The 16,944-nt window shown below is 38.6% G+C and overlaps 1 protein-coding gene across 1 annotated transcript in view; it reads right to left on the bottom strand.

Moving 5' to 3' along the window:
- LOC122072278 overlaps positions 1-16,095 on the bottom strand; it is a 27,876-nt gene extending 11,781 nt beyond the window's left edge. Inside the window, exons 1-4 of the mRNA XM_042636866.1 lie at positions 15,225-16,095; positions 14,523-14,702; positions 8,223-9,394; positions 1,099-1,570 (exon numbers count right to left, since the gene is read on the bottom strand). Coding sequence (XP_042492800.1) covers positions 1,099-1,570; positions 8,223-9,394; positions 14,523-14,702; positions 15,225-16,095 — 2,695 coding nt within the window. The remainder of the gene's footprint in view (positions 1-1,098; positions 1,571-8,222; positions 9,395-14,522; positions 14,703-15,224) is intronic.
- Positions 16,096-16,944: the final 849 nt, after the last annotated feature.

The following is a 16,944-nucleotide window of genomic DNA, read 5'->3' as shown; positions in this document are numbered from 1 at the left end:
TTGGCTGCAGAATGGGTGTGTACATCTGGTAGACCTAACCACTTAGTGGTGCAGTGTGGATGTGCACACGACTGTGTATGTATGTGACAGTGATTACCGTGTGAGGTTTATGAGACAGCTCTGGGCAGTAATACAGGTTATGTGAGTAAGTTTCATGCAACAGTAAGAATGGTCAGTAGTATACATAGCAGCTCTGGGCAGCATCAATAGACTGTGCTATTGAAGTGTAAATAGTGATTGCCACATCAGGGGTACAGTTGGCAAGTGAAAAAAAATATTTGGCACACTGATTAACCCCCCCTCTCAGTGTCAATCGGGACCCAACAGGCTTACCTTGGTATTTATAGGCTGCTGATGGAGGGCCAGTGGGAGATGATTGTGAAGAGTCCTGTTTAGGCGTGGAGTCCTCAAGGGGAGTGGCTCTATGATTCTAGGAATATTCTTAGAATATTCCCCTCTTAACTAGGAAAGACCAACCGTGTGATGTCATGATGACGTGTAGTGGATAGAGTCCTGTCCTCCGGAATAGGGATTGCATTCTTTGACTGTAGGGGTGGACGAAGACACGTTTCTGGAATCCTTGTTGTTGACGTTGCCGAGGTGGCAGCACGGCCAGATGGAGGCCGAGGTGGCAGCACGGCCAGATGGAGGCCGAGGTGGAAGCATGGCTAGATGGATGCCGAGGTGGAGAACGGCTTGATGGAGGCCGAGGTAGAGCACGGCCTGATGGAAGCCGAAAAAGCAGCACGGCCTGATGAAGGCCGAGGTAGAAGCACGGCTAAATGGAGGCCGAGGTGGAGCACGGCCTGATGGAGGCCGAGGTGCAGCACGCCCTTATGGGGCCAAGGTTCAGCACGACTTGACGGAGTCCGAGGTAGCAGCGCGGCCTGATGGAGGCCGAGGTGATATCGCGGTCTGATAGATGTCGAGGTAGCAGCACGGCATGATTGAGGCCGAGGTAGTAGCACAGCCTAATGGAGGCCGAGGTAGAAGCACTGCTTGCTGGACGCCGAAGTAGCGGCTCAGTCCTATTCAGGTTTGTGTACATGCTTTAGCCGTGCTGAGGAAAGTGACATATTTTACCTCATCAGCACCCACTCATAAAATTGCTGCCAGAAAAATCTGAATGAAAGTAGGCAACGGTGTCACATCCGATGGCTATAAGCTTGTTGTGTTTCGATGAGAACGTGAATGGGCTATCTCCTAGATCATACCCTATATAAAAAGAATTTCTCCAGCCTGTTGCATCGAAGCATTGTGAAGAAGAATAGTTAAACTTCACTATGACTTGGGCATCCAATAATGACATCTCAAGAACCTCAATGCCATAGATTGTGGGTGTGCCACCATTCCATGCCTGATCACATGTAATACTATAATCAGGATCCCTAAAGCATCCATCTTTGAAGCCAAATGGGTAGGGTATGGTTACATTTCCGCATTTGTCGTCGCAGCCTGGCAGGGCAACAGCCATGGCTATTCCAACTAATGAACAAAGATTAAGCAGTACCAGAAGATTCAGAACCATCGTTACTCTTATGGCCGGCCCTTGGATGTGTTTGTTGGTGGTCTATCAATAAAATATGCTCAAGGAAAAATGCCACACTCTCTATGCTAAGCACTTGATTCAAAAGATCACAGAGTTGTTCATTAAAAATATAACAAATCTCTGTAGAAGGGTGATGAATTTGTTCATCATGGAAAATCAAGCGACTAGCTACTGGAATGGTCTATTAGCCCACCCATGGTTTAATAAAAGTCTTCAACAACAAAACATAGAGCCTATTATTAAGTCAAAGTAGGAATTGCTGCGGAGCTTCCTCTTAGAAAAGAGTTTCTCTATAGTTCTTAGTATGTAAGATAGCTCTCTTTCTCTCTCTCTCTCTCTCTCTCTCTCTCTCTCTCTCTCTCTCTCTCTCTCTCTCTCTCTCTCTCTCCTTTCGATTCTTTAATATGTCAAAAGGCAGTTTACTTGGGCTAAAAGTTATGGAGAAGGTTTCACTGAGCCCACCGTGCTTAACCGACACCGTATAATAAGGGAGAGGGGGGGGGGGGGGTTCACATCAGAACCTTTTCTTCGTTCACCGAGCAAAGAAAAGTTGGTGAGCAGGTCACATAATCCCAGATGAAGTCTAAAGTAGAAATTTCTATGGAGTTTCCTCCTAAAAGGAAGAGCTTTTCTACCCTTTTTTTTTGGAAGGAATTTTTCTACAATTGATTTTCCAAGAATGCTTAAGACTCTGTTTGGTTGATGGGAATTCAAATGGAATAAAAGTAAAATTTTTATATACTTAAAAAAAGGAAATATTTATAATCATTACCACATGTAATTGTATAAACCATTTAATTTTTTAATCATATTTAACAATGATACATTTTACATGTAATTTTTATTTTATATATTATAACAAAGGGTTTTGAATGCAAACTAAAATGAAATTTCATAATATGATGCCATAATGCCAAAAAAATACCAAAAAAAGTTTTTCTGTCAACAAAGAGTTTGCTTGAGTTAAAGATACAAATATTATTAATAAAAGAGTGGATCCAGTAGATTTTCCCCCTTCGTCAATGTAAGCAGAAATAGCCAAGCAAATACTTTTTGAAAGGGGAGGTGTATCTGTCGCAGGCCTTTTCTCCAGGCCCTTTCTAGCCCAATATTCAATCATTTCTAAGTCAAATTAGAAATTGTTGCAGAGCTTCCTCTTAGAAAGAAGATTTTGTATAGTTCAACACCTCTCTCTCTCTCTCTCTCTCTCTCTCTCTCTCTCTCATAGAGGAAGAGCCAGGAGAGCTTATTATTAAGTCAAAGTAGAAATTGGGGAGCATCCTCTTAGAAAGGAGTTTCTGGAGAGCTCATACCTCTCTCTCTCTGTAGAAATTACTGTGGAATTTCCTCTTAGAAAGGAGTTTCTCTAGAATTACAACACAAATCTCTCTCTCTCTCAAATTTCTTTTAGTCATTGGACATTTCTCTACGCCAAAGATAAGTAAACTAGGATAAAAGTTTTTGGGCAAGTAGCCAGATATCACTCGTGGTTACATGATCTTGAATTCAAAGCTGGAATTATTGTAAGAATCATTTCTCTAGTTCTTTTTTCTTTTTTTATGAACAACATGAAGTATAAAGCAAGGGTGTCAATTTAAAATCGAATCGAATCGAATCAAATTGAAGTAAATCGGCTCGATTTTAGTTTCAAATGCTGAAATTGTTCCTCAGTTCAGTTTTTGTTTTATGGCTGAAATCATCGAATAGAATCATATTACCAATTTTCAAACCATATAAGAAACCGAGTAACATTATATTTATGGCTCCACTTGGCTGGGAAATTATGGTTTCAAGTTGTCATTTCCCAAAGAACTTTGCAGACTTTCCATATCACTCCAAATATAATCCAGATTCCATCCTGCTCTCTTTGCTAGCTTTACTCCTTCTAGAAGTCCCTCAACAGGTGCCTCACCAATTTTTCCTATATATCAACAAATAATTTACTTGAGTTTAGATACATATATTATTTAGAAAGAAGGAGTGAGCCCATCCCGAATTTTTCCCCTTCCTCGATGTAAACAGAAATAGCCAAGCAAATATTTTTTTAAGGGGGAGGTGTATGTGTCACAGGTGGGAATAAATTATTGGTTATCCATTTTGAATAGTTGTTACTCCATGCCCTGTATGTAGCCCAATATTCAACCATTTTTAAGTCAAAGTGGAAATTGTTGTGGAGCTTTCTCTTAGAAAAAGGTTTTTGTATTGTTCAAACCTCTCTCTCTCTCTCTCTCTCTCTCTCTCTCTCTATATAGAGGAAGAGCTAGGAAAGCTTATTATTAAGTCAAATTAGAAATGGCTAGGGAGGTTCCTCTTAGAAAGGAGTTTCTGTGGAGTTCATATTCTCTCTCTCTCAAATTAAAAATTTATGTGGAATTTCCTCTTAGATAGGAGTTTTTATAGAGCTACAATAGACCTCTCCCTCTCCCTTTCCTCTCCCTCTCCCTCTCCCTCTCTTGGGAGGAGATTTCTTTGACCCTTTGGACCCTTCTCTATGCCAAAGGTAAGTAAACTGGGATAAAAGTTTTTGGGCAAATGGCCAGATATCACTCGTGGTTACATGATCTTGAAGTCAAAGCTGGAATTACTTTAAGAAGCATTTCTATAGTTCATTATATATGACTCAATTTTTTTTTTTCTTTTTCGATGCACAACATAAAGTATAAAGTAAGGGTATTAATTTAAAATCAAATAGAACCAAATTGAAGTAAATCAGTTCGATTTTGATTCAAAAGCTGAAATTGTTCCTCAGTTCAGTTTTGGTTTTATGACTAAAATCGTTCAATGTCCGGGTGCAAGCTTCATGCGACCTATTAATGTCCTTTTTTTTCAAATAAATATAAGGGAGAAATAACTCATAGAGGAGACTAACAAAAGAATACCTGATTGTTTTTCATGGAAATCCACAATAGTTGCAATCATTAAAAAATGACTAAAAGTAAGAAAAAAAAACTCTAGAATCGGCATGTAGGTCCCTGTCCTCGTCAATTTAATTGGGATCATTCTAAATCAAATCATCCAAAACATTGGAATCAAGATTAGCCGTGGATGACTCCAATCTAAGGGTCCGAATCAGATGATCGGATCAGATTTTCAAATCCCCTATCCTCCACAAGAGCCACCATCATATTCCATTATTTCTAACATAATTTAACTTGGTAATTTGTATTTAGCACATCGGATCAAGGTTTTAAAACTCCAGATTGATTTTGAGATTGGTCAAAGCGGATCACTTTGGATTATTATCAATTTACACTTATGGATTGGTATTGAATCATTGAGAATCGATAATATCAATCTGATCCGGCCGAAACTGACCAATTTCATCCGAGTCTCACAACCATGCGGACTTCCCTTTTTTTTTTTTTTTTTTTTTTTTTTTAACCATTTAGTCCGCATTGCCAGTACAAATATCTGTCATGTGGTAAGTCCACTGAGGCTGGACCCGGCCTGACTCGACCCAGCCTAGACCGAGCTCTTGTGTGTGATCCGGGAAGGGCCCACCCCGTCTGACTTGCCCAGTCCCATCATCATTAGAGCCTAGCCTGCCAAGCCCATCCCGTCTCACCTATGTGCCCCATCTCATTTAAAGCTTAGTCTACCAGGCCCAACCCGCATTGCCTAGCCTCTCTTTGGTCGTTGTAATCTACCATAAAACCTGAATTTTCGTTGGCTTTTTTTGCTAAAAAAAGCAAGGCCATTTGAAAGGGGAGAAAAATTCTGGAAAAAAAAAAAAACCCAAAGAAGCCTTTTGTCCCCTCTATCAAATGATATTTTCAGATCTTTTATACCATTTGTCTATGATGTTTTAAATTTTCAGTAATGCCTCTTGTTGACAAGCTTTGCTATTTGGAGCATCACTCTTTGAGCCGCAATTTGGTAGGTCCTGGCAAGGAATTCTGGTCAATCGGACATATACAAGCTGAGCTGAGATTCTCCCATGCATCGAGGGTAAGGTTTTGCATTTTATTTATTTATTTATTTTTCATCTTAAAATCTTTATAAAAAATACCAGGAAGTTTCAAAAAATTCTCAAAATTTTATTTTGTGATAGCTCACAACATATTTGATATTTTCTGAAGATTTTGGAACCTAAAAATTTTTATAATGACAGTTTTGTCACTATGGGCATTTCAGTCATTTACAAAAATAGGAAGTTTATGAGCTCAAATTAGACTCTGGCTTTTGTCTGCGTTGAATGCTTTTGTCCTATTTCATAGATATTAGCTTTAATGTGAAGAAAATTGATTCAAGAAACCTTGTGTCATAATTTTACCTTTTTATCCCTCAAAGGGGCATTTTAGTCATTTATGTTTAAAATTTAAAAAAGATGTTATACAATTCTGGAAAAATGTATGAGATTTATTTTCATTTGTTTCGATGAATTAAATGCATTCCATATATTTTTTTTATTTATATTTATGTATTATTTTATTAGTTTTCCCCCCTATGGGTATTTTGATCATTTGTCCATTTTAATACAAAAATATTTAAAAAATAATATTTGCATGTATCACCATATTTAATCATGTATCAGGCGGCCTGATACATGAGGTGTTAATACATGTTTTAATGATATTATGTAATTTTTGTTAATTATTAACTGTATTTTCTATTTTTCATATTTAGGAAATGTTTATCTTAATGCATGATCTATGATCTGATTTTGATTTGCATACGTATACATTTAAAGGTATCCAAACCAATCTGAGGGATTCCGTATCTGGTTTCCTATGTTTTGCCCTAAATGCATAGGTTCATGAGGTGTCGATTGTACCACGGTGGATAAATGATATGTCTATTACAACCATTGCATGGAGAGTTCATGAGTCAAATTACATACGTGTCAAATAATATGACAAAAATTTTTCATATGAGTCAAGTGAAAAAAAATTTGCCTAAAAAATTAACAAATAATATGACAAAAGCATTCACTCATTATTTCTAAAAGTATAAGTAATTGAATTTTTCTGTTAAGTCAAATTTGGAGTTGCGTTTAGTTGGGATTTAAGTTTTGATGGCTAATTGTGTATGAAGTAAATTGGATTCTTTTCCTTTTCCAAGATAGGTAAGGATTGTTTTATTCTTGATGGTTAATCACTTAATCTATTCCCCATGTGTTTCAAAATACTGATACTACAGTGATAACCATTTTCCTTATAATATTACGAAATGGGTGTGTAGGTGATCATATGTGTCCATGTAATCTCATATGGAGGTGGACCACTCCTCGCTTACTCTCTCCTCCCCCTACGATAGAGGGCATGGCACATTGCTGTTGTGCCTATCACTTTCAAGGACACTATTAGTTTTCTATTTCTAATAAAAATCTCTTAAGGGGGATTTTTTTTGTTGGGAGCCTGGTTTCAGATAGGAGCGTATCGGAAAACATCAAGAAGGATGGAAATTTTGCATTTTTATTGGAGGTTGTGTGGTCATTTCACTCCCTTCTTAGCATAAGTACAGGTGCCACATTCCCAAACAAGCCTTTCTTTCCCAACTTAAGGCTTTGCTCAAAATGATTCCATCTTCCCTATAGGATCCGAATACTTTGATCTAATGATGTTCATAGGAGTATCAACATGGATGAAAAGTTTTGTATATTGTCATCTGGATTTTGATCCACTCCAACCCCATCAATCCTTACAACATGCATCAGACAGTTAAAGGGGACTTGCATGTATTCTAAGGTCCACTCAACCATCAGATACGCAATACAGAGACTGATGAATTGAAGAGAATCCGATCGTATGTCATCTAGTCTCAGCCATATAATTTAATTTATATTTATATTTTATTTCAAAATCCATTGAAGATACAACACAACTAATAAAATCCATTGATTACATAAGTCATACAACAGGCCAATGAAAAACAAAGCTTCAAACTTGTGACATTGAAAATCACATCATAAAATAAAGATAAATTTAAAAGAAATTGAAAAGTACAGAAAATCTAAGCCAGCATTATTAAATATCCTCCGACATCCTCCGACAACTCCTCCGACAACTCCGACATCCAAATATTGAGTAAAAGTGCTTAACTCACTAGAATGTCTTTCCTCTCACCTGAAAGAAGAAACTCATTAGGATAAATATTGAAAACCAGAAATTTCCCCTTTATTCTTAAATATAAGATCAACAATAATACGAAAACAACTAAGATCATGATGCGACAACTCATTCTCAGATTTGGTCTGGAAACAATTATGGCCAAACTATTTTGGGCTCTCCTAAATAAATTTTAACTGTCCAATGAGGAACTATTCCAGGGAATAGGTGTAAAACCTATTAACCTATTCATTTGATCCAACCTTGGCTCGAGATCAGCTAAAATAGGTGATATGATCATAACTCAAACTACAGCTTTATTTTACTAATGCAGTAAAAGAAGTGGGTGTTAAATTCTCATGTTCATGCCTTTTTGGAGTCAAAGTTATCTCACAACTTATTAAATAACAATTAGTTTAAAGCAAGCTACTATAAAGAATTTTTCTGACAAAAAAAAAAAGGTAACAAACAATGGGTGCAAAAACTTCATCATTTTTTTTTTTTTTTTGGTGTGTGTAAAAAAATGTGGAAATACTTTAAGAATTCAATGCTAACAGACATATTCATGCCAAAGGGATTGAGAATAACACATAAGCATAGGGTATGATGCGGCAGTAAACAATTACCTTGTCATCTGTCCAAAGATCATCATCAGTTAAGCCATAACCAATCTCTATTTCAAAAGTTACATCGGTAGAAGCTGTCCATGGTTTACCTAGAAAAGGTTCAATCTCCTCCTGATTTTGTTGTAATGATGGTTGCCCATACAACATTTTCAAAGAATCAAGCACCTTTGCAACTTCCTTCATTGTTGGCCTATCTTCCCTCTTGTTCTTTAGGCAGCTTCTTGCAAGTTCAGCAACTACCAATAATTGTTCTCTTTCTCCATCGATTATTATTCGGTCATCAAGAATATGAAAAGGATTCTCATCTTTCATTGAAGATACAAAATAAGTTGCTAGGGCTATACGTTCCCCAGATTCTTCCATTAAAAGCGGCATTTTTCCCGTCAAAAGCTCCACTAAAACAACTCCAAAACTATAAACATCACTTTTATCAGTTAGTTGACCTGTAGGAAGACATTCGGGGTCTAAATATCCATGAGTCCCTTGAATTATTGTCGTCTTTAGAGTTTGATCCTGAGGAACCAATCTTGAAGCTCCAAAATCAGATACTTTAGCTTTGTATTTATCATCCAGTAATATATTAGAAGATTTGACATCTCTATGCAAGATGGGTACCGAAAGAGAAGAGTGCAAATAGGCTAGAGCATCGGCCGTTTCTGTAGCAATTCTTAAACGATTTTCCCATGAAAGAGAAGTTGTTTGATTCTCACTATGAATATGCTGGAAAAGGGTCCCATTTGATACGAACTCATAAACTAACAATGGAACCTCTGTCTCTAGGCAACAACCCAAGAGCTTCACCACATGTCTGTGATTGATTTGTGAGAGGATAGAAACTTCATTTATAAACTGTATAATCTGACCTTTGTCCATTATTTTGGATTTCTTAATGGCAACTACTATGCCACCTGATAGGATTCCCTTATAAACTGTACCAAACCCTCCTTGCCCGAGTATTTGACTCTCATGGAAGTTATTGGTTGCCTTGTTTAGCTCTTTTGTGGTGAAAATCTTGGCAATCTCTTTGACCCCTTTATGCTTATCCATTTGTTGCTGCAATAACAAACCCCCATTTTCTTGGAAGAACTTTTCTCTGAGTTTGCCTTTTCTCTGAATTGCCCAATATAAAAACCAAATGAAGATAGATAAAATAATAAATCCTCCACTGGTAGCTGCACAAAAACAGATTTAGATGTATATTATTATTTATATATATAAATATGTATTTTTTTTTTCTGGCTAAAGTTTAGCAAAGAGCAGAGCATATTATAAATAAAATAGGTGATGTACGTCTAAACATATCCAGACAAAAAAAAAAAATTTGAGTCAACATTTGAGGATTTTATTTGGCTAAGGCTAATCCAACTGCTGATGATCACCTAGGCTACCTAAAGGCAGGGGTTTGGGCTGGGCTTGGGCTTAGGATTTAACATAGTATAAATTAGAAAAAGGTCTGATAGTTTAGCCCTTTTTTTTTTTTTTTTGGTAAACGTTACTATGTCTTATTTGAGCTTATGATTGAAACCTGATATACAAGTGTCCAGCTCTAGACCTCTATTGTGTTTTCTTTCTTTTTCTTTTTCTTTTTGTAAGGCTCTACTCTCTTTGGTGTAAAATCAAAATAAAATTAAAATTTACAAGTATAATTCTATTTTTACTTATCCATTAGGTTTTTTTTGTTTTACATTTTTTTTCTTTTTTGGATGATTAAGAAATTCAGTATCAAAAGAAGGCAAGGGAATATACAGGCCCAAAGGCAAAAGATAAAATGAAAATAATAAAGGTTAACAAAAACAGCCAGACACCTCGGCCAACACAAGAAACCCTAGCTAACGCAGTGGAAAAAATAATAGGACGGCACCCCTAACAACTCATCACCACTTCTACTTCATCATAACCAATAGAAGAACAGCCAAAACAAGCATTCACTTGTGCTTACTCCTAGTATTATTTTCGCTAAGAAATCATATGTATTAAAAAAGAGAAAAAAGAGAAGAGAATATATAACTAGGGTAAATAAAGACCCTCAATTTGCCTTAGAGGGAGACTACTCCACCTTCGGCATTGCCATCAGCAGAGAAGAAACCACACCAACGACCCAATCGCAAAGGAAAAATAACACTGAAGAAAATTATTTAAATCGGTATCTAGGATGACATTGACTATCTAATTCCAGATCCATTAGAAGTATCATATGCCAGGTAGACATTGGATAAGATAACTCATACTTCGCAGCCGACGTAGCGAGGAAGTTCGCAACCGGATTTGCTTCACGAAGGCAATGAGTTATTTTCCAAGTCAGCGATTGTAGGTATGGAATTAGACTCATTCACCTTTGTAATCCAATCCATGGGATTTTCCAATTCGAAATGAGGATAACCACAGCCACCGAATCACACTCAATCTAGAGTTTAGTGATCCCCATCTCTCTTGCAACTTCCAAACCCAAAATAACAGCCATTATTTCTGCTTTAAAATTTGTTTGGGACCCCAAAAATTTTCTGAACGACTGTAGAACTTCAGCTTTGTCATTTCGAAAAATCCCACCCACCCCTGCTTTTCCCGGGTTTCCCTGAGAGCATCCGTCTGTGTTGAGCTTAACCCAACCAGGGGGTGGCAAACACCAAAACACTTCGAGAATCTCCTTTGGCTGATAATGCATTATGGAAATGCCTAGATTTCTAGCACAAAGAAGATCATCAAAAGAAAGAGGGGATCCTGTGTTACCTATCGCCTGAAGACTGATCTCACCCTTCACCATAGCAAAACAGTGTCTGACAGTCTTAGAGATCTTCTGGAAGTGCCTATCATTTCTTTCTTGCCAAATAATATAGGGAACAAGGGAGAAACCACACATCCACACAGATTTGAAATGGATCTTCCTTGCAAATTGTTTCCACCAAGCTATGAGGTGCTCATGTCAACAAAGTAAGGCCACTGGATTCCGAACCCACTATAAAAAGCCCTCCACAAGTTTATTGTGAAGTCACAATTGTAAAAAATATGGGATATCGACTCTTCTTCTTTACTGCAGCGACAACATTTAGATGCCAAATTAACCCCTCTTCTGCGGATCAAGTCTTGTGTTGGCAATTTATTCTGAATCAAACACCAAGCAAAAATGGATTGCTTTGGCTATACACTTGATTTCCAAATGATATTAAACCAATCTACTTTTTCATGTTTTTTCTGAGCGTCATCCCAATCCGATTTAATGGAGAAAGTACCTGATAGGGTGAGACGCCAGAGGCAAGAGTCCTCAACATTATAAATGAAAATTTGCTTTGCTTTCTCTCAAATAGCAGCAAGAAATTCCGATTCAACCATGAGGAAAACCTAAGAAGACTGGGAAATAAAATCCACCACTTTTACCTTCAATCTCGAGAAGAGATTAGGGTCCAGATTTGATTGCTCCGCAATGGAATTCATACCCAACCATCTATCCAACCAGAAATTAATATATTCCTCATTGCCAACAATCCACTGTTCATTGTCAATGACAAAATTCGAAACATTTTTCAAACCAGGCCAAATGGAAGAGGATTTATAGCCATGCCTCAGCGATCCATCCTCTTTGATAAATCTCTCCTTGAAGAAGCTACTCAAGATAGAATCTTCGTGCTTGATTTTCCACGCTAGTTTGCATAAGCAGGCAAAATTCACCTCGCGCAGTCTTCTAATTCCCAATCCACCTTCCCTCTTGGGCTTACACACATCTTTCCATTTTACCACAACCTTCTTAGTCACGTCCATATCACCTGACCAAATAAAGTTCTGCATCCAGCGCTCGACCACCTTCACTATCCCTTCTAGCCACCAGTACACAGAGAAGTTGTGAATAGGAATACCTGAGATGACTGGCCGCACAAGCTCCACCCTCCCAGCCATAGAGAGGAGTTTGCCTTTCCACCCAAACAGTCTACCTTTTATCTTATCAAGTAGAGGAAGTAAGTGACAGTTCTTCACTCTACCTTTAAAGATCTCAACTCCTAGATATTTTGTGGGAAGGTTCTTTGCCGCAATTCCTTGGTATTCACTAATAAATTGCTTTCTATGCGGAGCAATCTTTCCAAAGAACAACTTACTTTTTTCCAAATTAATTTTCTAGACGGAGAAAGGCTGATACTTTGATAAAAATTGATGCAGCTGTTTAACATACCTGGTTGATCCGTTCATAAAAATAAAAATATCATCAGCGAAAAGAAGATGTGAAGGGGTAGCTGCACCTCTAGGGCTAGGGAGGGCTTTTAGTTTCACTTCCATAATAAGGTTCTTCAATCCCCTACATAACACTTCCTCTGCCAGGATGAAAAGGATTGGAGAGATGGGATCTCCTTGCCTTAGACCTCTACCAACACCAAAAAAACCCATCGGACCCCCATTCAATAGGATAGAAATCCTTGAAGAAATCAACATCTGATGAATCCTGTTTATCCATCTATTGGAAAATCCAAATTTCTCCAATGTAGCAAAGAGAAATTCCCAAGATAGGGAATCATAAGCTTTCTGAACATCCATCTTTAAGCCCTAACCACCACCCCTAACTATTGAGTGCATCAAATTCACCAGCTCTGAAGCAAGACTGATGTTAGCTGAGATGACCGTACCCTTCTGGAACGCACCCTGTTATTCAGAAATTAATCTTGGAAGGAGAGTAGTCAGCCTAGAAGCAGAGATCTTTGACAAAACTTTACAAAAGAAATTCCCCATACAAATGGGGCAAAATTTTTCTAAAGAGGTTGCACCATCAGATTTAGGGATTAGAGTTAAGAAAGCATGATTTACCCCATTAGAGGCATCGACCTCCACCTAAACCTCCTCTACACGCGCAACCGATTCAGAGGCATCGACCTCCACCAACACCCGAGCAAAATATCCCAAAATACCTTTTCTGGTACGACGGTCCAACGCAACTGTCCGCCGCACTGCTTTTACAATAGAGAGCAACACATTCTCATGCCAGTACTCCAGCGGGAGATCTGGAAAGCGAAGCCACACCAGCTTCGTGAAAGGCTGCTTCTTATGGATATTAAAATCCGGCTTCCAGTGTTGAAATCTTATCAACTATTCTCCCACCTGCAAAGGACTTCTTCTCCAGACAGCTGCCTTATCACCTTCGCACTGAAACTGAAAAATTACATACCCTTTTCCCAAAGGGTGCATCACCACCCCTTGAATAAGATTCCAGTTGTTCTTTGCCTCTCGTCTCAAATCATCCAGAGAAATAAGACGAAAATTGACCCTTCCTATCAGTTCAAATCTAAAAATTTGGCTCTTAGCTTCATAATCCTTCTGAGGAGTCACAATCCTCGTGATATTCCTTGCCTGAATCGACTCTGGGAGAAAGTCGATTGCAGTCCAGGAGGACAAACCCACAGACCTCGCATACGATCGTTTAGGTAGAACAACTGCCCCTCCCTGTTCCTGCAGGGATGGACCCCGATCCAATGCTTCCCTGTCACCAGAATCCACATCTCCATCACCATGACTCCTTTCTTCCCTAGCGTCTACTTCCTCCATCTTCTTGTGATCGTTTAATGAACATAAACACTAATGCCGCCTACTCCTAGTAACTTTGGCCATTTGAGGAGTGCGAGAACTTGACGGAGCTAGACGGAGCTAAGATGGTTTGCTTCCGACTTTAATTATTGGGAGTAAACATCTAAAACCTGCTATGATTCTTTGAAGCCAATGGAAGGACTCATATGTACTGTCAATGAGATTGTCACATTGGTGGATCACAAAAAGCTCACCTTAGAGAAGAGGAGCCTCAACAAGGGACAGGTGAAGGAGGCTGGGGAGTCCGGTCTACAACCCTAGCATAATAATAATGGACAGGGTCCAGATACAGCTCCAAACCCTCGTCCAAAGGAAAGATGGCACGGCTTGAGGTACTTTGGTTTTAGGATTTGAATAATTAGTTTCGATTCAATGGTCCTTATTATATATATATATATATATATTTTTTTTTTTTTGTAAGGGACCCACAAGTAACCATACAAAGGATCCATAGAGAAATGAAGGAAAGATCCCATATAGGGGCCAGAATTATTACTACTCATCAATTAATTAAATGTCCAAAATTCCCCTTACAGTTCATAAGCTGCCACTGGGACTTGACAAGCTTAGAGTAATAAAAAGAAGATAAATTTTCAAGTAAAACAAAGACTTAAAAATATGATTTATGCATGGGAGGCTGGCTACATACTAATATTAGCTGAAAGTTTTCCCTGTGCAGGATTTTTATTGAAACAACTAAGCAAGAAAATAGGAATTTTATTATTTAGAAAACAAAAATACCTGCAATAATTTGTATCACCAGATTGCGTTTCAGCGGTTCTTGAATACAGCCTGTCCCATTTAACCAACCATCGCCATGGTAGCCTTGTGGGCAATAACAGCTATAACTCCCAATGGTATTATTGCATTTACCACTCTTGTCGCATAAATTATTGTATCCATTTTCACATTCATTTATGTCTTCATCATCAAATCCACCACCACATCACAATAATCATGAAAATTTGTTAGTTCTAGTCAACAATTGACAAGCATTTGCATTGATATAATTTTTGGGTAGAAATACCCCGTATGTATAAATGAGGCAAAAAGAATTGTGTCCAAGATGGAAAAAGATCTTCTCCAACACCATCAATCTCCAATGGTTCATCTAAGGGCTGAGAGCACTCGGACACACATCCTTAGATGTTGGCAGGTGTTGCGATGCATGCATGATCAAGCCCTCCCAACCCTTGGATGATCTGGGTGGGTCATTGGAGGGTGCAGTTGTTGGAGAGGAGCTAGATCCGTCTGGGAGTGTGGCCTATGCCAACCCTCCAATGATTCCATCACTCTCCTCCCTTATGAAAAAATATTTTTACCCCCAATTTGGGGGAAGAGAGAGAACGAAAGAGAAAGACATAAGGAGTGCTGGCGTAGGCTGTGCTTCCCCCCAAGAAACCACTTTCCAATATATAATTAAGCAGAGAAAAGATAAGTTACCTTGGCATCCTAGTTGGAGGAGATAAGGGTTGCCCTCAAAACCATCTCTGCAATTACACCGATAGCCATAGCCGGGACCATTGATTGAATTAGAGCAATTGCTATTTGGACCACAAGCATAAGATTCATTATGAAGTGCTTCTTCACATGTTTGATTCCCAATTGCCCAGTCCAACACAATTGGAGTCTTCGATCTGTTGAAACTATTGACCGAAAGATCTGATGAATTGAAGGTGAAGTAATTTGGATCGCCCAAGAAACCAAAGCTGCAAGGGTTTGACTCCAAATTCTTAGCGTGGTCATAATAACTATCAAATCTCACATAGAATTTTTTGATGCCCAAAGGGATTGAGGTCTGGCAACAACCAATTCCAGAGCAAGAACCGTTCGTCACACTATCCATACTTTCACACAGAGATATGCACCCACTCGTAAAATTGCTGCCAGAAAAATCTGAATCAAAGTAGGCAACGGTGTCACATCCGATGGCTATAAGCTTGTTGCGTTTCGATGAGAACGTGAATGGGCTATTTAGTAGACTATACCCTATATAAGAAGAATTTCTCCCGCCTGTAGCATTGAAGCATTGAGAAGAAGGATACTCATCCTTCACTATGACTTGGGCATCCAATAATGATATCTCAAGAACCTCAATGCCATAGATTGTGGGTGTGCCACCATTCCATGCCTGATCACATGTAATATTATAATCAGGATCCCTAAAGCATCCATCTTTGAAGCCAAATGGGTATGGTATGGTTACATTTCCGCATTTTTCGTCGCAGCCTGGCAGGGCTAGTTGTAGAGGAACAGCCATGGCTATTCCAACTAATGAACAAAGATTAAGCAGTATCAGAAGATTCAGAACCATGGCTACTCTTATGGCCGGCCCTTGGATGTGTTTGTTGGTGGTCTATCAATAAAATATGCTCAAGGAAAAATTCCACTCTCTCTATATCTATCCCTCTCCCCCCCCCCACCCCCGCTCCTCCCCTATTTATGTTGAGTGAAGGTAGGACGTAGGAAGTAGGAAGTATTCTTCTTTTTGGAGAAGAAAGTAGGAAGTATTCAAGGTAGGAACTACTGAGAACACATTTACGCTTAATTTAACTATTTTATATTATCTTTTGGTAAACAATTTGGACCCCATCGATTATACTTTTCTTTTTATGCCACGACCGTGTGCTAAGTCGTTCTTATTAGGTTACATGAGAAAAGAATTAGTCCAGATTTTCTGTCTGTTTTCTTTTTCGAAATTATTTCTGAGGAACTGTATGAGGGCACTTTACTTATGCACACTAGAGGGGTAGGGGGAATGATGGGAAGATGGGGGACTCTCTCTCTCTCTCTCTCTCTCGCTTGAGTCTTTGGATTCTTTAATATGCCAAAAGACAGCTTACTTGGGCTAGAACTCTCTCTTAGTCTTTGGATTCTGTAATATGCCAAAAGACAGCTTACTTGGGCTAGAAGTTATGGAGAAGGTTTCGCCACCATGTTCAATCGACACTGTATAATAAGAGGAGATATATGAGGAGAGAGGGGGAGTCACATCAGGACCTTTTCTTCCTTGACTGAGGGACAGAGAAAACCTTTGTCCAAAAATTATTAGAAAAGTAGGCAAGCAGATCACATAATCCCATATGAAGTTTAAAGTAGAAATTTCTATGGAGTTTAATTCCTCCTGAAAGGAAGGAGCTTTTACTACTTTTTTTTTTTTTTC

Source organism: Macadamia integrifolia, chromosome 1, assembly GCF_013358625.1.
Source record: "Macadamia integrifolia cultivar HAES 741 chromosome 1, SCU_Mint_v3, whole genome shotgun sequence".
Classification (NCBI taxonomy): Eukaryota; Viridiplantae; Streptophyta; class Magnoliopsida; order Proteales; family Proteaceae; genus Macadamia; species Macadamia integrifolia.
The sequence above is the reverse complement of the archived record's forward strand: the minus strand, read 5'-3'. Positions and strand labels throughout refer to the sequence as shown.